General features: G+C 39.1%; 1 protein-coding gene across 3 annotated transcripts; it reads left to right on the plus strand.

Annotated features, from left to right (window-relative positions):
- The first annotated feature begins 4118 nt into the window (after positions 1-4118).
- Positions 4119-20776, plus strand: GYG2 (glycogenin 2). Of its 3 annotated transcripts, none has more exons than XM_053457373.1 (10): positions 4119-4258; positions 5397-5500; positions 8900-9041; positions 10029-10203; positions 11319-11481; positions 14175-14301; positions 14824-15037; positions 15497-15592; positions 17505-17621; positions 20156-20776. In XM_053457373.1, the coding sequence occupies exons 2-10, from the start codon at positions 5494-5496 to the stop codon at positions 20315-20317; spliced, it is 1203 nt and encodes a 400-aa protein (XP_053313348.1). In that variant the 5' UTR covers positions 4119-4258; positions 5397-5493; the 3' UTR covers positions 20318-20776. The 3 variants fall into 3 exon arrangements, with proteins under 3 accessions (XP_053313348.1, XP_053313350.1, XP_053313349.1); XM_053457374.1 differs by lacking the exon at positions 4119-4258 and adding an exon at positions 4269-4285; XM_053457375.1 differs by lacking the exon at positions 17505-17621.
- Positions 20777-21248: the final 472 nt, after the last annotated feature.

The raw sequence follows: 21248 nt of genomic DNA on the forward strand, positions 1-21248 counted from the left end.
GAACGTAGCAATCTTATAGCTGCATCCCTTCCAAAATGTTTTAGAATTTAAAATATAATATCGAGAGACAAATATAAAGTTATAAGTGACCACACTGTGGTTTTCTCTCTTGCCTACCTAATTACTAGTCCCACAAACAGCAGATGGTAAACAATACCTCAGTGCCTTAACCTGTTTTCCAAAATTGCATCTACATCTCTTTAGTAAATGATAATTAGCTTTGATTATAAGGCAATTTTAGAAGAAGTGCTGTTCTAGTTCCTCACGTTCTCTATGGGATCATGGTTTCAATCAGTGACTCCATTAAGTTAGGAAGAAGGTCATACTCACTTGTGTGAAATGGATTCTATAGTCTCTTGGTTTAGAACATAAAGACATTGAGCACCTAGCATGTCAACTCAATCTGCCTTAGATGATTCCGTCAGTAGTTAAGTCCGATATAGCGTTTTTTGTGAAATGCAATATGGTGTTTGGGGAAAAAAAAGAAAAAAACAAAAACAATTCTTAGTGGAAAAATATAAAATTAGTTGACAAACCCTATAAGCATTTAATAGAGAATAAATACTTCTGCTACTGTGGTAAAAAAAAATTAATGCTTGTCTAAAGTGGAAAACGATACATAATCATCAAAAATATATGTTCTACCAATGCTATCTGTAATACAGCATTGAACTGTGTATATTACAGGCAGAATCCGGTATTGTGTGCAGAGCCTGAGCAGGGCTTGCACACATGAATTGTGCACAATGCCAGATGGTACCCAGGCACAATATAAAAAAAAACAATGTTTTAATCCAGATTTTTGTTTTTACAAACCACTATAAACAAAATAAATTTTTAACAAGGTAAAAAAAAAAAACATAAAATAGTAAAAAATAATTTTGGTGTTGGATTTCATACTCTGCCTGAAGCTGCATATATGTTGTGTACAATGCGTAGGCATTCTGTACAATGCACAGGTAACAAGAAAAATGTCCAGATTCTACACTTTATTTAAAGCAGTCAAGCATGGTATACAGAGTCTGAATTTCACATGTTAGTAACATATACATGAAGCAGGAATTTGATATACGTTCAAATAAACTAAGGTAATGTTCCACATTAAGAGTAACCAACAGGTAGATCACCAGTGTAACACCTAGAGCACTATAGGTTCCCTGCTCCTTATGTACCATCAACTGCTGTACTTGTGATGTGAAATGTTGACTGTTGCTTCTTGTCCTTTTTTTGTCATATTTTAATATTCTTCCCACCTTTTGCCATTATTCAACACCATACCCCAAAAAATCTGGTACTATAACATTTTATAATAAAGAAAAGCCTGGGAAAACATCTGTGTGTGTATTTATAGATGAAAAACAAAGTCATTGACAATTATAATTATGGAAATTGCTACAAAGCCGTTTCTAAAGCTCTGGGATTCCAGAGACCAAAGAGCCATTATCTACAAATGGAGAAAACTTGGATCAGTGGTCAACCTTCCCAGGAGTGGCCAGCCTACCAAAATTCCTTCAAGATCGCATCAGAGACTCATCCAGGATGTCACAGAAGAACCCATTCTTACATGTAAAGAACTGAAGGCCTTACTTTACAGGTCAGTGTCCATGATTAAGAGAGTTGCAAGGTGAACCCCACTCAGAACCAAAAAGAACACAAAGGCTTGACTCACATTTGCCAAAACATATCTTGATGACCCCCAAGACTTTTGGGATAATCTGTGGACTGAAGTGGAGCATTTTGGGTCTTGTTACATTTGATGTAAAGCTAGCACAGCATTCCACAATAAGAACGTCATACTAACAGTCAAACACTGTGGTGGTAGTGTGATGGTCTTGGGCCGTTTTGCTGCTTCAGGGCCTGTGCGACTTGTCATAATTGATGGAACCATGAAATCTGCTGTATCAGAAAATCCTGAAGGAGAATATTCGGCCATCTGTTTGTGACCTAAGTCTCAAGCGCGGTTGTGTTATTAAGCAGGACAATGAAAACACACACACACACACACACACACACCCCTCCCTCTAAATGGCTTAAAAGAAACATGTTTTGGAGTGGCATAGTCAAAGTCCTGACTTGAATCCAATTGACATGCTGTGGCATGACCTTACAAAGGCAGGTAATGCTTGAAAACTTTCCAATGTGGCTGAACTAAAACAATACTGCCAAGAAAAATGGGCCAGAATTCCTCCACGGTGATGTAAAAAAAACTTGTTGCTATTTATCAAAGACGTTTGATTGCGGTTGTTGCCGCCAAGGGTGCCACAACTGCTTGTTAGGTTTAGGGGCAATTACATGGGCGATATAGGTTCTGATTAACTCTTTACCGCCAATAAATAAAGTGAGCATTTTGTTTTTACTTGCTTTGTTTTTGTCTAATATTAAAGCTAGTTGGATCTGAAACATTTAAATATGACAAATAAGCAAAAATAAAAGGAATCCGAAAAGGGCAAATATTTTTTCACAGCACTGTATGTTACTTTTAGTTTATTTTAACCCCTTTCACCAACCTTTCCGAGTCAACTGTTCTCTTTCCTCTCGATTCTCAGTCTTTTCTCCTTTTTACACCCTGTGTTCTTCAATCACAACTCCATACACACTTTGCTTCCCAGCTTCAAACTCTAGGTGATCCCTACTATTCGCTTTGTGTTTTCTAGCCCCCCATTTCACAGACTCCTACCCCGCTGTGATATTTGTGAAAACCCAACAGATTATTAAGTAGACTTGGGCGCCAGCCAACTCTTCGTGTTCGTCTTCGTGGGGAAGAAAATCTTCATATTCCATGAATATTTGCCGGTTCGGGCGAATATTCATGTACAATCTTCATGTTTTTTTTTTTTTTTTTTTTAGAAAGGGTTAATATGGGGTTAACGCTGTACGCAGCAGAGAGATCATTGGTCTCCCCGCTCCAGGAGTTAAAAGTCCGTACGAGTGACCAATAGAGTCACTCGTACACACCTTTAACTCCTGACAGCAGAACTTGGCCTTCGGAGGTTCCAGGAGTTAAAGGTCCGTGCGAGCGATTCTATTGGTTGCTCCTTCATTGGTTGATGCCGGAAGAGCTCCCTGCCAGCGACTAATACGGACCTTTAACTCACCTCCCAGACTCAACTCCATCTAATTGGCATGAAAGTTGTTAAAGCGCCAGGGCTCAACCCTTTTCCTGAGCCTACAGTATGTGGAGTAGACAAACGTAACGTGGCTGTGTGTATCCAGGAGCCTAATGGATTTCTGGAGTCCCAAAGCTAGCCTATAACAACTTACTTACCTTCCAACATTTGAAACGGCCAAAGCGGGACAGTGTGTTTAAAGGGGTGTGGTTAGAGGCATGACTAGGGGTGGAGTTTACCAAAATTTCTTCTGTGACCTTTAGGCCTTTACAATTATGTATTTTATTTACACAATTTAATTTAAAAACACATTTTATGTAGTTTCTATACACATTCACAGTAGAATACCTAGAGGGGGAGGACAGGTGGGCTGCCCACCACTGTGCCACTCATCGGGGGGGTGCCCGGTCTTACTTGTGCCCACAGCTTACTGTTGTCGCTTCCGCACACTGTATTAGTTAGGTCCGGTTCATGAACGAATCGTTGTTTTGAACCAATTCTTTTCAATGATCCGGATGAATGAGTTCAGTAGGCTGAATGATTCATTTGTAATGGTTCAGTGAGGAAACATTCCTGCAGGGAAGGGAAATAAATATTCTTGCCAACATTAATTGGGGGGGGGGGTTTGGGCACATACAGGATCCGCCACGGGTGCCAAATACTCTAGGTACGCCCCTGCACATTCTTGTAAGTTTTAAAGCTGTAAAGCACTGGGAGGGGTGGGGTCTTTTGCAGAGAGGGACTGTCCCTCATAAAGAGAGACACTTGCTAGCTATGCAATGCAAATGTATTAATGATTTAGCATAACACTAACTGTACAGCTTATAAAACAAGTGGTATCTTCTTTTAGTTCTGTAGCTTACATATTTACACTCAGTTTCTAGCCAGTGGGGATCCCCCCGTGAACACACGAATTGTTTCGCCAACTCACCACCACCTCCAGTTGCCCACACTTACCCCGCCTCGGGCTGCCCACTCAGGACCCGCCCCTTTCTTTCTTGCCATTCCCCCCACACCCTCCCTCCTGCCCCCTGTCTGACGTCACAGGTTTCTGTGCTAGCAGGGGGACAGCCTTGTAGCTGCAGTTTGTGTCACTGTCCCCTAACCGAGATCCGCAATCAAGGGCATCTGGAGGACTCACTGCAAAAGAGGTCTCCGGAGATGATCCAAAATGCAATGTACCCCGAATACTGAATGCATGATCGCTGGCTGCAGTCACTGAGCAGATCAGTATAGGCAGAGGGGTTGGGCTGGGAATACATACTGTACCCTATATAGGAATCATATGGAATTCTAATTAGTTTGCATGCACAGGGTTCTAGAGCTCTAGAATTGTATGTGATTTTAGTTAGATCAGAGAGAAAAGAGTGCTTGGTGTTGGAGTGCCTGGTACAGAATGCAGTGGGTGGCTTATCAGCAGTGTGCAGAATGAATCCAACACTAACATAATCATTCTAAGGCTAGCTTAACTCTTTGAGAGTCAAGTGAAAGCAGATGATTGTATAAAAAAAACCCCCATAAAGAACATAGATCTAGAACTAGTTGGTGGTATCTACTTAATGTACATGTTATTAACCATATCATTCCATGAATGGGGCGTGTCAGTTAAAATAAGTCCTCTGGAAAAGTCAACTTCAAAGTCTAATGGCAAAGAGAGAGAGAGATCTATGCCATTTTAACCCCTTCAGCACTGGAGGATTATGGCAGGTTATTTCTTTATAATGAACACCTCCTGGTCACTGAAAGGGTTAAAAAAAATTGTACTGTATTTTAAAATATATATTAGCTCCATGTTCAGGTGTGCTGTTTAGCTCTGAAACAGTTAAATAGTTGTATAATGGGGTTGCATGGAGTATGTTAACATTTTTAGGATAAAGCTGCACAAAATAAGTGACAGATTGTCTCACAACCGGTATTAGAGCTCCTAAGAATCAACGTAGAATTATTTAAAAAAAAAATATTGAGACCTGCTAAAAAATGTATAAAAGAAAATGGAATTTTAATTATTAGGGCTGCATTGTATTTTATTGTGTATATTATTATTTATATTATGCCTTTTATTCTGTATATTTTTCTTACATTGGTATTTTATTATGATTTGATTTTATTGAATTTGTTTTTAATGAGGAGCAAATCTTGATCTATAACTTGCAGTAGAGTAGGGGCTGCTGCATGCTGTATGAGTTGAGAAATAATATATAATATTACTCATAAATATGTTTTCTACATATATATATATATACCTGGAGACGGTGACCTGTTTTTTAATTTATTTATTTATTCCTTTAGAAAACTACCTTCTGTGAATAACCGCAAACTTCCCCAATCCCGGTGACAGGACAGATTTTTATTTCTGTCATTCCAAAATCTAAATTAGTTTATCAAAATGCCTGGTAAGTAGGGTGTTCTTTCATATAATGACTTATTGATTGGCATGTAAGCTATGATTATACTTGCTTCACACAAAAATGTTATAAAATTATTTATATCTTACATTCAACATGTGTTACATACTGTACCTTCTTTCTGCATCCGCCTAAACAACAAATACATATTAAACCTGCATTAAAAAATTACCTTTAAGAGAAGCTGCAGCTCTGAAGCCCCTCTGTTTAGAGCCACTGGTTGTCTGGTTCAAGCAGCCAATCAGGGGCAGGAAAATGATCCCACTGAAATCCAGTGGCCAAGCCTTCACTGGAGTTGACTGTTCAGCTGGTGGGGGGGGGGCAAATGCATATAGGGTTGTTTTCAGTGGGTACCATATGTAAATTTAAAGGGACCGCTCAGTTATCATATGTATTAAAGAGCATATAATGTCTAGAGTGCCCATTTAATGTGTGTAACAGAAAAGCAGCAGTAAAAGTTAAAAATGTATGGAAACAAAGTAGTTATTTTATTAATGCACTCAAATGCATGTAATGTGGTCAATATATAGATTTGTGTGACTTTTATCATGACAATTTTTAAATAACACAGATTCCTACTGGAGACTTTAGCTTGCTAGAATCAACACACAGACATGCTCCTCTTACAATAAAAATAAGGTTGACTGTTGTGTTGTTTAGAGCAATTAAAAGTTAGTAGCAAAGTCCTAATGGTAAGAGTGTGACGATTACAGTTCTGCCAATCACCTTTATGTAGAAGGAAGTAGATCTTCAGTATTTTATGCTGTTCCAAACATAATAAAAATAATGATGTCACAAACTGTAACATAATTGAGACCATAGCAAAGGTCCCATGGGTTAAGTCTCAAATTCAGATTCAGGAGCTCAGAGTCATGATGGCCATGTTGTTCTTCCGAATTTCAAGTACCTATTTTGGTGTAGAAAACCCATTTTGACTTTTCAAAATAAAACCCTTGGCAAATTCACTCCTTTACTATTATTATTATTATTATTATCTTTTATTTATATAGCGCCAACAATCTACGCAAGACGAGAATTGATAGACTAAGACAAACCGATACATTAGGTGCAGAGAGCCCTTCTCGCAAGCTTACAATCTTGAGCCTTTACATGGCTCCAAAGCTAAATACATTCTATGAGTATGGTCATACACTAAATGGACAGTATAATGTCCCCGACAACCCCACTACTGAATAATGCATATTATTGAACACTGTATTTTGGTATACATTGTTCCAAAACAACACAAAATGTTAGATAAAAATCAAGCACTTACCTGACAGTGAAGAGGCTGTGTTCCTCTTCCTTGGTTCTACTGTTCTTACCAATGATTGGCTGCTTGAAGCAGTCAATCAGTGGCAGGAAGATGCTCCTATTAAAATCAACTGGAGCACGTTCCACTCTTGCGGATAGGATTCTGAACAGATCCCTGCATGCACCATTCACCTTAGCTAGTACTTGGGCTGACTGGAGTTGGGTATGTCACATGCAGGGAGATCTATTTGGCCGAACACATCTCCAGCAGATCATTTAGCTGAAGGGTGTGGAAAGGTGGAAATTAGGGGGGGGGGATCTACAGAATCCCCTCATGTATTTGCATTATGGACTACACAAAAATGTAAAGGGACCATGCAGCTATCATATGTATTAAGGTACAAATGATGGTTGGACTTTAAGCATCACGGGTTTATGATCCAAAGCCTATTTATCAAATAATATAAACCAAGGTAGACTCTTGTATGTATTTGTTGTTATAGGCTTGTGTGGACCATTGACTGTAAAAAAATGCCATGGCCTTATCATGCCACAAGCCGGCAAGCTTGTGTACAGATTTCATAGAGGGGAACCATATAAATTAAATGTCTCAACAAGAACTACACCAGGTGTAATAAATAAATTCAGTCCTGTAAAAGCTGTGAAGATGGTGAAGATCTGCACCATGTACTACAATAGTGATTTTGTTGAGTTGTAGAAAATGTCCAACGGCCAGCTGGATTTCATACAGTCAACTGAGATACTGTTAATGTTTGTTTTGTGTTTATAATTTTGAAAACTGTAAAAATTGTACACTGTAGTTTCTGATTTATAGATGCTATTTTGTGGATGTTGCTTGAGAACGTTCTCTAAAAATAGGTTACATTTCGGATGCGTGCAGAGATCACGCGAGAGTCTTATGTTTGACCTTTATACCTGAATACTGAAAATGTTTCATGATTTAATGTCAAGACCTGATTGTATAAACTATTCAAAAAAAGAATAGTTATCAGATATAATCAGAGGAGGGCTGGCAAGGGAGGCAGGAGGGCTGCTCTGATTTTGAGAATTGGGGCCACCACTAAGACACATGTAGCCACCAGTATCTATAGGACTGCCATTACTGACATTGGGGCTTTCTGTGTAGTCAATTACTCAATTGATTTATTACTGGGTGACTTGGCAAGGACCGGCTCCTCAGGCACGTGCTTCTAAAATTCTATTTCTGGGAGAAGCATCTCATGGCACGAGGCTGGATTGCTAATAATACATTTATTTTCTTAGACTTAAAGCTTAAGTAACTCAACAGCTATGACCAGCCTCACAGTGGGAGCTATATTCTAAAATAAATATAGCATTGGGGTCTAATAAATAAATTCGTAGTCTAAGGTAGTGTGGTAAGAAGGGCCAACCCTGGCAAACCCTGGAAAAGCTGAACTGAGGTCCCTTTACATGTTTGTGGTGTCCCTCTTGCAAATGCATGGGGGATTTTGCAGAGACCCTCATTATGTATATGCCCCTTTCCTTGACCCCAGCCATTTTCTATGCAGAAGATGTGTTTGGCCGGACTCATCTCCTGGCACGTGAAATACTTACAGCCAGCCAGTGTTGACTTGCCATGAACTGCTGTAAGGGGTCTATTGAGACCCCTATGCACATGAGTGGAGCTAATTGCCATTGATTTCAATGTGCGTGCTTTTCTGCCACTGTAAAGTGACGAGAAACGTAGGTGGCAGGTAGCTCAATTAGTGAGAATTAACTGTCCCTTTAAGGTGACTTTCCAGAAACCTCACTGATTAAGTAGGCATTATACAGGGCCAAATTGTTGAGTTTTGGCTTTTGTTTTAGTGATGCAAAGCAGTTGAAGCCATAGAAGATAAGGGTTTGGTTGTGAAATATATTGTTTTAGTTTAAAGATAAGTTATTATTTAGTATATTAGTTAACATGTAGTTTGTTTTGGTTTTACTTGTTTTTTTTTGTGGAATACATTGACAGGTTCTATAGTAAAATAAAAACCTATTTGTGAGAAAGTCAAATGGATGCGAGTTTGCAGTCATGTAATGTTGTAACCTTTGATATTCAAAGTCGCCATAGCATTAAAAAATGTATTTATGTATATGTATACTTTTTAGTAACAGACCAAGCGTTCGTGACCCTTGCCACAAATGACTTGTACTGCCAAGGAGCCATGGTTCTTGGGAAAACACTAAGAAACCATAAAACAAGCCGAAAACTGGTCATAATGATAACATCTCAAGTTTCAAGTAGGATGAGGTATGTGATGGGTTATTCATTATTTGGTTATGGATGCCGGGCAGCATGGTATTTAGTAGTGTGGACTGGGGCCAGTTACTGAATGTCTTGTAATGGGCCAATATGATATATAAATATATTAAATATAAATATATGAAAGTGCAACAGTAAAAGATCTATACAGGAACCCATAGCTGCCAAGCTTATAAGTGCAGATTATGAACGACTACAATATGTATATAGCAGATACAAAGACACAAAACATAAACATCATAAAAATAAATTTGTTTTATTGGGCCAACATAGAAAAAGATGTCACATAAGGCACATACATTTTTGTGACCTTAGAGGTCTTTTCCTCAGTAATTTTGTAATGGCTGGTTTCCAGCCAGATACATGTAATACTGTGGGTGTGATTTAAAAACTATATATGATATGTTCTCTAAAGATAGATTAAATTCCAAATGCTTGCCATTCCATATGAAGAAGAGTGCTCTACGGTCCCTAAAATGTAAAATGACTTCCATCATTTTCTACTTTGGGACAACTAGACACACCTTTTGCTCTTCAAAGAACTCAAAAGATAAGAATTTTACTGCATGCAAATTAGCCCATGGTTATTGGCGTTAGAAAATATGCCTTCCTGTACTTGCTCAGGCTAGAGCTGGCCTTTGATGAGCAGTAAGAAGTATTTCCTAATTTGGGAGTTTGCAAGTGAACCTTTCATCTAACTCGTTATGAAGGTGAACCCCGATGAGCTTCTCCTGAAGATTGCCCTTCATACTGCAAAGTGGTAAACTGTGATTAAAAAGCTTTTTATTATGACCTCCCAGATACACATGCTATGAATTCGTCAGTGTGTAGGATTGACCAGGGAAGTCCACTTTCTACTCATTCTTGTGCAGTAACATGTTAAATCTCTCACACCTCAAGGAACCCTTCATCACATCAAAGACAACCACCTCAATGCACTGCATAAATATATTTACCAGTTTCACTTCTTTTCAGACAAATCCTTCCAAACATTTTTGATGAGGTTGTTGATGTGGATGTTTTAGACAGTGCTGATTTGGTACGTTTGTCTTTATTGAAGCGACCAGAACTTGGAATAACTTTCACCAAACTTCAGTGCTGGACTCTCACTCAATACACAAAGTGCGTGTACATGGACGCAGATACAGTTGTAAGTACTGGATTAAAAACTTTGGGATTTGCATTCAAAATGTGAAATGACAAAAGAGCTGCATTTTACGCAGCTTACACAAGTCCGTGACAAAGGTGCAGAAGTTTCTTTTAAATATACAATATATGGTATGTATGATTTGCACAAAAACAAAAGCATCATCAATATAAACATTAGTAAAATCAGATAGACAATAAGCCAGGGGTGTCCAACCTGTGGCCCTCCAGCTTCTGCAGAACTACATCTCCCATAGTCCTTGGCCAGGCCCTTAGCTGAAAGAGCATTATGGGAGATGTAGTCCTGCAGCAGCTGGAGGGCCGCAGGTTGAAACCCCTGCAATAAGCAGTACTGTGACGCAGCACGGGGCAATACGCACAGTACAACTTCAGATTAATGGAAGCTCAGAAATACAGTAAAAGCAGTGTATGATAATTCAGACGTGGCACATATGGTTTAGCACATTTGCTGTTTCACCCTTAATGGGATGCATCAGCATGAGATTGGATATTAGCGTACTGCTTGAGGCTTGGAGCAATACATGAAGCACACACAACATAAGGAAGTGGAGGCATTAATAAACACTCATTCACATCAACCAGGCAAGCCAGTATCCAATCTCATAAGGACAAAACAGCTGTCCATGAGTGGTGATCTGGGTTCTGCACCTCTGTCCCAGGCTTTGTTCCAAGGAGTCCATGTATAAAGTGGATATAGAGGCAAAAGGTGATGATAGTTGGCCTTATTGACATATACTTACCCAGTGGTGGTAGCACTACAAGATTTCTGCTAGAAAGGTCTTCTGGCTTGCCTGGTGGAAGTGGATGAATGTTTAGTAATGCCTTTGCTACCCCCTTAATTTTATGTGCAGGAGTTTTCCATCACCTTTACCCATCATAACTTATGTTGGGTATGCTTATGCATGCGTATATAAACCTGGTTTATAAAGACAAGGGTATCATAGGAGCTGCAGATCTGTACCATTTGGAGAGAAATGTTGTTACCCATAGATTGCCGTTTTCTCATTTGTTGTTTGTTTTGTGTATTAGAATTTGATCTTTATTTTGCCTTCTAATGTATTATTTGTTAAAAAAATATCCAATGTTCTTTGAATCCAGGCCCTATGTAACATTGACGAACTCTTTGATCGTGAGGAACTTTCGGCAGCTCCTGACTCTGGATGGCCAGATTGTTTTAACAGTGGTGTATTTGTCTTCAGACCATCTCTTGAAACCTTTGATCATCTTCTTCAGTATGCAGAAAACCATGGCAGCTTTGACGGTGGGTGTCCATACACATGTATACAAATATATATATTGTTTATGCTGGTCTAGTAACCCGATCAGAGGGAGAGATTTCTAGTTCATTGTAGATATTTTAATCATTCAATTGTCTACGACATGTGAGATGCATTAGGAAACCATATACATTCAGGTCCATGGATATTTGGACAGTGAATGCCACCACAATGGATTTGAAATAAAGCAAGGTTTGATTGAAGTGCAGACTTCCAGGTTTCATTTGAGGGTATTTACATCTACAATGGGTAAATGCTTTAGGAATTACAACATGTGTTAAATATAGTCCCCTCCTTTTCAAGGGACTAAAAGTAATTGGACAGTTGACTGAGAAGCTGTTTCATGGCCATATGTTAGTTGTTCCCTTCATTAAAAAAATAAGCGGTTGCAAGGTTAAGAGATGATTCCAAATGTGGAATATGCATTTGGAAACTCTCAATGTGAGGTCCAAGGAGCTGTCAGTGGAAATAAAGCAGACCATCATTAGTTTGAAAACCAAACCCACCAGATAGCAAAAGCATTAGGAATGTCTAAATAAAAAAATGATGTACGGAAAAGGAAGGAGCACACTGGTGCTTATCCACACCAAAAGGCTTGGAAGACCATGGAAGACAACTGTAGTGGATGGTTGCAGAATTATTTCCTTGGTGGAAAAGAAAACCCTTCACAAAATCTAGCCACGTTAAAAACATTCTCCAGGAGGTAGGTCTACGATCAAGAGAAGGCTTTACGAAACCAAATACAGAGGGTTTACCACAAGATGCAAACCACTGGTAAGCCAAGGAAATAGGAAGACTACAGTAGACTAGAGCAAAAACTGCAAAACTGTTAGGATGGTGCTTCACAGAACAGATGAACAGTGACCCAAAACATACAGCCAAAGAGCTTTATGAGGCAAAGAAGTGGAATATTCTTCCATGTCGAATTCAGTCACCTGACCTCAACACAATTGAACATGCCTTACACTTGCTGAAGACTAAACTGAAGGCAGAAAGGTCCACGAACAAACAGAAACTTAAGACAGCTGCATTAAAGGTCTGGCAAAGCTGATGTAAGGAGGAAACCCAAAATTAGATGATAGCCATGGGTTCCAGACTTGTGAAAATTGTGTTACTGTCCCAATAGTTATGGACATGACTGTATCTCATATGCGGCAGCACTCTCCCTTTTCACTTGCGGCAACTTAAAAAAATTCTGTAGGAGATGCCAGTCAGCAGCTAAGACAATCAACAACACTTTCTCTTATCTTTATCAAATGTCTTTGATGTCTTTGATGCATTGTTTGAACATAGGATAGTAGGCAGGTAGCTGCAGTATTAAGAACCTAATAATTATAATCAGAGGCATAATTTGACAAGTAGCGGGCTGGACAAGGAACCTGTTTGCATTAGCGAGCACCAAAATTGAAGCCCTATTCGAGGCATGACCCTAATGGGCAGGCTGCAGGCTTAGGGCGTGCTGGGGTATAATCCTGACTCAAAAGCTATAAATCACATGAGGATGAGTAGCTACAAAAAGGGTAAAATATATTTCATGCCTAGGTTGAGTTTCTTGAGAATAAATGTGATGATGTTTAATCTACTCTTAACCTAACCACAAGATGTCAGTGTTATTCTATTCCCACAGTTTATAGAAGGGTAGAACATTAGAGGTCGATGTGCATGAACATTTTTGTTTTTTTGCCAGCTGCTTCTTTTTAAACACCACTTTCATCGATGTCCTCAACAAGATGACATCCCAATTCTTGGTGTTTATACAGAAAGGGGTAGAGGGCTCTCCAAACTCAATAGCAGTAGGCTCGTCAGCATCTTTGCTCGCAATACCATAGGTATGTTACAGAGGAGGAAAAATGTTAGTTGCTTAGATGTAAATGAGGCATTTTGCCTCACTGAGAGGGAGGTAAATATAGGGAAGAGCTCCCAGCAGATATGGTAGAGCTTAATACAGTAAAAATTAAAACGCGTGGGATGGGAAAATGGTTATCCTCAATATAAAACCAGACCAAAGACAGATTAAGGTTTGTTTTAACAGCAGAAATAATGGGCAAATTAGATGAGCCAAATGGTTTTTGTCTGCCATGAGATTAAATGTTTCTACATATCTTTCTCTGCTGGCTTGGAGCAAAGAAGAGAGATATTTAACATAATAGATAGAGCTCTGTTTACCCCATGCTGCTTGGCCATCAGAAAGAGAAGCAGAGCCTCAAGGTCCATTATGATCCTCATGTAGACTTTATAACACCACTGAGACCTTATATAACCATACCTGGGAACTTCTGGGCTACGACTACCCGGAGCCTTCCCTTGCGGGACGCGGCCCTGATGTCGGTGGGCGCTCCCGCTGATGTCGGGGGTGGTCCCACTCATGTTGGGGGCGGTCCCGCTGATTTCAGGGGAAGCACCCCCATTTAAATTGAAAATGGGCGGGGAGCAGGGCGTGTCAAGACCCCGCGACCTGGATAATTCGGTTCTTGACCCAGAGAACCGGAGAAGCGGTGCTTCACACGGCAATCTCCAGGCAAACCCGGAGAGTTCCCAGGTATGTATTTAACAGATAAACACAGGACATGCACACAGAAGATTCCTCTACAATATTAGTGGCCTTTTGGTGTGAGAATCATGGTGTTATCAACATCATGTGGTTAAAAAAATTGTCTCTTGTCTTTCATTCCCAAAGGAGGTGACCAAGGATTATTAAATAGTTTCTTCAGTAACTGGGCTACCTCCGATATCAGCAAACACTTACCTTTTGTCTATAACTTGAGCATAAGCTCCGTCTATACCTACAGACCAGCTTTTAAACAGTAAGTACCATTGCTTACACTAATTCATTTCAGGAAGTTGATCGTTTCCTAGTAATTGATTGTTTGTTTTCATTTTTAATGTGCAACCATATGATTGTGGTATTAGTCAAGTAGTTCATAAGCTTCTGGTAGCTCCAACTGAGTAGCTGTGGACAGGCAAGCACTTTCCGTATTTGGAGTAACGCACGGTATGTTTGAAATAGATTCTTAATCCCTAAAAGGTCTCTTTTTTTCAATGCATTTTAATAGTAGCTCTTAAAATTGTTCATTAATTAAATAGCTTTCTTTAAAAGAAAGGCTGCAAAAGCCTGCTTTAACACATGTGGAGAGAAATTCTACAAGTTATCACCTTATCGCTAATGTAAATAAAATGTGTAATATGGGCACCCACTCATATCATAACCAAAATTGGAAGAAGAAAACAAAAATAATAGTATAACATAGATCATTAAACGTAAACCATTGTATTAAGCTATATATATATATATATATGTAAATATTGAGTCTGTTTGCACCCACTAGATTTGGCTCCGAGGCAAAGGTGGTTCATTTTATTGGTACACCAAAGCCGTGGAACTTAAAATACAACCCACAGACCAAATGGATTGTGGAGGAGGAATCGTTAAGTGGGCATCAGCATCTGCCTTTTCTCGTCCTGTGGTGGGAGATTTACATTTCTGACATTCTGCCGTTATTAGCAGAGAAAGAAGGGCTTGAAGGTACAAGTAGTGAACACGTAAGTAAATATGTTTTATGGTTTTTGGATTCTAGAAGACTGGCCCTCACTAGGTTAGTTTATTGGAATACTGTTGATGGCAAAACAACTTGTGTTTGGCAAATCTTCTGAAATTTTTTGCTGTTAGTTTGTCAAGGAAAGTGGTGGGATTATTTGATCTGTCCATAAAATGAGTACTGTCTCTGGATGTAATACACTTGACACCGGTGACATGTTTATTTTAATATACATTGTTTGTGTCATGATATATAATGGAGAAAATGCAGGGCAGTTTTTATATGTTGATATACATGTGAGCCAGTAGAAATAACATGAGCCATCATACTATCGCAAGGTATTTTGCCTGGGAACATATTAGTGCCTATTAAGTGGACTAAGACAAAAGTATAGCATAGATGTTCACTGTTTTAATTTTCAATCAAGTTGCATTATAAATTTATATTATGAATCATTTGCCAGCAACACCACTTCGGAAGGATTGAGCTCTTAGTGAAGAATGACAATCCACCCTCCGTCTCCTCTCAAGAAGTCCCCATAGAGAGCACTGAGAAGACAGTAAGTTCAATTGCATGCTGAGCTGTGCCACTTAAATTCTTGTTTTCTGGATTAATTACTCACTTAGGCATTACATGGATCAGATAGTGATTGTCTGTACGTGGATATAGGATGGCTAGAGCTAACATAGTTTATGTTATTAGTTTTTACCTCCTGGCATTTGATACCACTGCTGGGTTTCTGCTCCAGTTGTTCCAGAGTAGCTGAATCCACATCGGCCAAAGCTGCAGTCAAACTCTATGTTTCTACATTTAGATCACAAAAATTACAGATGTTTGCAAATAGAAAAGCTTTGCATTATACCGTATTGGCTCGGATATAGGCCGCCCCCGTATATAGGCCGCACCCTAAAAGTTTGGTGCTTTTTTAAAGAAAAAGTTTTTCACTCTGGCCCCCCCCCCCCGAGATATGCTGCCACTCTGTCCTCTCCCCCTCCCCGAGATATGTTGCCACTCTGTCCTCCCCCCCTCGAGATACGCTGCCACTCTGTCCTCCCCCCCCTCGAGATACGCTGCCACTCTGTCCTCCCCGCGATATGCTGCCACTCTGTCCTTCCCCCCCCCCGACTTACCAGAGCAGACTCCCGGGTGTCTTACGGGGCCGGAGGGGGACATCTATGCACATCGTGTATACAACTCCCGGTGCCGGCACTCAGCGGAAGTGCCGGCACCGGAAGTTGTATACGCGTATTGCATAGATGTCTTCCGCCGGCCCTGCAAGACACCCGGGAGTCTGCCCTGGTAAGTCGGGGGGGTTAGAATGCATCGTGCGCACGTTCACCGGCAACGGCGCATCGCCGCTGCCGGTGAACGTCCGTGCGATGCGCTTAGACAACCTCCCGTGCCGGTACTCCCCCCCGTGGGAAGTGCTGGCACGGGAGGCTGTCTGAGCGTATCAGAGAGTAGGATACAGGTCCCCTGCACCGCTGCGGGGGATCTGTATCCTAACCCCGCTGCCTGCCCGGCGCCCGGGACTGCATGTCCCGGGCGTCGGGCGCTAGACCCCGAATATAGGCCGCACCCCCACTTTAAAGACTTAAAGTGGGGGAAAAAAGTGCGGCCTATATTCGGGCCAATACGGTATTCAAAAGAAACAGCCAAGCAAAACAATTAAGTGACTGTTATTTTTAAGAGAAATACATCCGAGGGTAAAGATGGAAGAAAATAATACAGGTTGGTCCATAGAATAGTAGAATTAGGTAAATGATTTTGAAGCTTGTGATATAACAGGAATGCTAGACTCACACTATCAATACGTTCAAACCATGTCAATTTTATTAAATCTGCTTTTGGTATGGCAAAGGATCGCGGGAGTTGAATTCCGCATTTGTTGAACTGCCCTAGGAATCTTATAAATCTTAAGGATATTGTGAGAAGATTGTGAGTTCATTGAGATTATTATTATCACATAAAGATTCTGTTTCAAAGTAATAAAATATATTCCATAGACTATGGAATCTTTTCAACTTACTGCATAATTTAGTTTCTTTAAAAATTCCAAAATGGTTGCCGTAAGCTCGTTGAATGTATCTCTTAATACATGATCAAGCATTGTCTCTATACACAATCATCAGCGTTATCATGAGGTTCTGAAGAAGGCAAGGTCAGCTATCGTTGAATTTGGAAACACATATTTGACGATAGAAATGTATTAAGGATTTAACTGTTTAGTCTTCTTTTTTTTGGCTTTGACTGTTTCTGATAATTTAGAAAGTTGTTACTGTTCCATGCAAATGATGTTCTCCTGTGTCTGTAGCACACATTAGGAAATAGAAGCTGCATGGAGATATGGCTGCAGACAAGACAGCGTTGCCATTCTTTCCGTGAAGCTTCTTCATTTGTGTCTGTTCAGGTCGCACACAGTATAAGAGTTAATAGATCATAGGTTATGAGTCTAACGCCTATTTCTCTAGCTACCAGATCATAATGGTGATCAGCATACACTCGATGACACGGCTCAAGGCCAGGATTTACAACTCCCCACCCAAATGAGCCCTGAACAACCTGTAACCCAGGACAGCGTTCCTATGGTATAACCATTCAACGTTTTCACCAGTCACCTGTTTCTTCCTTTCTATATTTCCTTTCTCATTTCAAGCCACCTTGCCAATACAAATTTTGCTAGAGAGATTGAAGCGAATGATAAAAAATGATAAGTAATCATGCCGTGTTGCTTGGCTTTTTTAATTATTGTTATTTTGTAACCAAACTTTTGCTTTCCTTGTTACGTCCTTGTGGAGTCACATTACTATTAATTCACACAATATACATCTTTTTGTAAATTCTTGTTTTGATTATAAACTCTAACAAGTATTTAAAAAAATAATAATAATATATAGGCATTTAAATAAACAGCCTGCTATTGCTATATACATGGTAAATCACAATATTACATTATTGTGATACTTTCCCTTTAATTCATTATTTTGTATGCCCTACGTAATGCCCTTTTTCATTTTTTTTTTTTAGCTGGAATTGTTACTGATTGTAGATATAATGACATTTTTGATGCCAATATTATCTATTAATGTTTCCTTTTCTTATCTCGGAAACTTTCTGTTTTTTATGTCTGTGTCAATACACTTGAAACTGTTGAACGTGACATGTTAACATGTATGAAGGTAGTGGGGACCAAGCTGAATTCAAATTAATCAACTGGTTAAACCCCCATAACCAGAAACCCCCCATTAGCAACTTTCTTGGATATAAAACAAGTCATAGCTTTATTAAACAACATGAATATATACTGTGTTAGCCCAAAACTTTGAATATGAAACCTTTATCAAACAACAAACGAAACGATACATGAATAATAAATAACAAATATAACACACAAAACATTGTCCTTGACGGCCCCTTATAACTCTGGTTACCACCAACATGAAAAGTGGGTACTCACCTTCTCCCCCCCTCGTCCAAAAATACAGACAGCTTCCTCCGCTGCCCTAATCATGCCAACCACCAGCTGACCTTAAGCTTGGTGGGCACATCCAAGGTCATTGACCACACCATATCAGAGATCAGGTGAGGATTGAGCCCAACTTGCCTTCCTTCACACCAGCACAATCTTTGTAACTTACAAGAACTTGTTTGACTGATAAGGACACATCAACCGCCTGCTGTGACGAGGAAAGAGAAAACAAAAATTGTTAGCTTTATTTTTTTTTTTTATAAATAAAGAGATATTGGGGGCGAGAAGTAAATGACTGCTGGCCGTCATTTACTTCTCGCCCTCCATCCCTTTATTTATAAAAAAAAAGTGAACGCTAACAATTTTTGTTTTCGCTTTCCACACGCTACGCTAATGCCCAGGAACCTAAACCTCGACCGAGCGTATGGTGAACCCACTTTCTACAAATTGCTTCAGTTAGGCAATAATATTAGTCGCTTATGAGCAAATATATAGCAGTTATTCCATTCTTAATTAAGTATTATATAAGTATATTCATATATTGTCCCTCTTTATGTCCACAATGCATTTATGGGACCACAAGCAGTATATTACGGGACTGTACATGTATTTCTTAAGGCTGCTTATCAATACAGCAGGGGTTTCACTGTGTATGCTAAGGTCATACACAGTGAAATACATGGAAATAAAATTTTATCTACACATTTTGTCAGTATTTTAAATGACATTAACATAACTATTGGCACATTTTGCACGGTTTACATAACTTTTTTTTTTTGCAGGGCATAATGATCAGGTATCGGGTATCTCTTCTTTATTTAGCATAATAAATGCAGGGTTAATTAAATTCTGTACTATTCTATTTTAAGAGACCACTTAGTCATTCTGCACTGTTTCACAGCTCATAATACCATTGTCCTCTCAAACTATTCTTAAAAAAAAAACAGAAATGAAAATAAATAAATTAGTTAAAGCTTATGGTTAAATAATTATATTTTATATTCAGAACTTCCCCACTCCATTTTGCCAATACACACTCCATTTTGCCAATACAAATATTATATAAGTATGTGTGTATATATACCGTTTTTGCTCGATTATAAGACAAGGTTTTTTTCAGAGCAAATGCTCTGAAAAATACCCCTCATCTTATAATCGGTTTCGTCTTATAATCAGACCTCAAATAGGTCTGACTATGAGACGACTAGTCTGCAGGGGACCTGGATCCTCCTGTCTCCCCCCACCCCACTTACCGGTGCTTCTGAGTCCCCGGTGTGTAGCCGGGACAGCTTATAGAAGGAGGTGTGGCTAGCAGCTGGGGTTGTCTGCGTCCATCGCGCAGACCTTCCCCGGCTGTCAGAGATCAGAGTTCCCCGCACCGGTGCGGCACCGGTGCTCGGAATTCTCTCTGACAGGGGAATTAAGAGGCACAAAGCTTATAATTACCCTTCATGCATTGTTGGCAGGACTCGTAATGCAACGAATGACATCTCTCTCTTGCTGAAATCCTAAATGCATCATAGCATGCAGTTGTATGCGCATCTTATATCCTCTCAAATCACCAAATTCTTCAAACTTTTTCTCAACGGCCGCAACGTCATGTACTATCTCTGAAAATTGTGTAATTTTGTTTACTTTTTATACCTCTGCTAGGCTGAGCTGGCCCAGTCTGCTTCGGAGTTATCCATTCATGAGATAGAAGAAAAGCTAAGAACAGAAGAGGAACGTAGAAATTGGGAGCAGGGACATATTGACTACATGGGCAAATACTCCTTTGATAACATCCAAAAGAAATTAGATAGATTTTTACAGTGATTGTTTTCTTTGTTTTTTCCCCTTATTTTAGAAATATTGTCAAAATAAACATTTTTGGCATTATTTATTGTGCAGAAACATTTTGTTTGTTTTTATTTGAAATAGATTGTGCCCCATATTAAGAGGTTGAATTATTGTAAACAAGTCTGAGTGTTGCTTCTGCCTTAAACAGAATCCTATCTTGCAATTACTTTACTATGATTCCATTTCAGAATCTACTTTAATAGACTCAGATTTGTATTATGTTCATTTATTTGCATTTCTCATATTATAATTTTACTCATTTTATTTTTGGCATCTTTTTTCAGCCAAACAAAATCTGTCATAAAAATTTTGCATAATCATATTTTTACTTAAATAAAAATATTAACTATACATATATATGGGCTAATGTAGCGTAATTTTGTCTTTCTTACAGTTGCCAATTTGAATAAAATGCTTTGTCCAATGTCTTATTGATTACATTTTCCAAGTTTAAAAGCATGGTTATGTGAATTTCATCAGAACTAGAATATGATTAAAAAAAACCCTCTGCAATTAATGAATCAACACTGCAGAAGCAAGTACAGCATGCATCCACAGCAATATTTTTTTTTACTATCGTCATTGCAATAAATAGAAATGAATTACTGCTTGGGTTAATTTATGCTAAAAATTTAAGCGCTGTCTTGGTTATTTTAAGGTAATTATTTTTAAGACTTTTTAAGGATTCTTTTCTAAAGCCATGAATAGAAGAAAATAGCAAATTATACTTTATTGGTACAGTATAGTGAATGTCACAAAATCTGCCTTGTTTTCTTATTTTCGAGATGTCACTTCTTACAACTTATCCGTGTAGTGTGTATCAATGTATTGAAAAGCTACACTGCCATCTAGTGGCAGCCGTCTTTAACTGTACTGAATTATTCTTCCTCCATTCACTGCCAACTAT

The sequence above is a fragment of the Spea bombifrons genome, chromosome 2, assembly GCF_027358695.1.
Source record: "Spea bombifrons isolate aSpeBom1 chromosome 2, aSpeBom1.2.pri, whole genome shotgun sequence".
Lineage (NCBI taxonomy): Eukaryota > Metazoa > Chordata > Amphibia > Anura > Pelobatidae > Spea > Spea bombifrons.

Coding starts and splice junctions, on each gene's coding strand:
- GYG2 (XM_053457373.1), top strand. Junction 14,302..14,823: donor TACAGACCAGCTTTTAAACA/GTAAGTACCATT, acceptor TGCACCCACTAG/ATTTGGCTCCGAGGCAAAGG. Junction 15,593..17,504: donor TAGAGAGCACTGAGAAGACA/GTAAGTTCAATT, acceptor CTATTTCTCTAG/CTACCAGATCATAATGGTGA.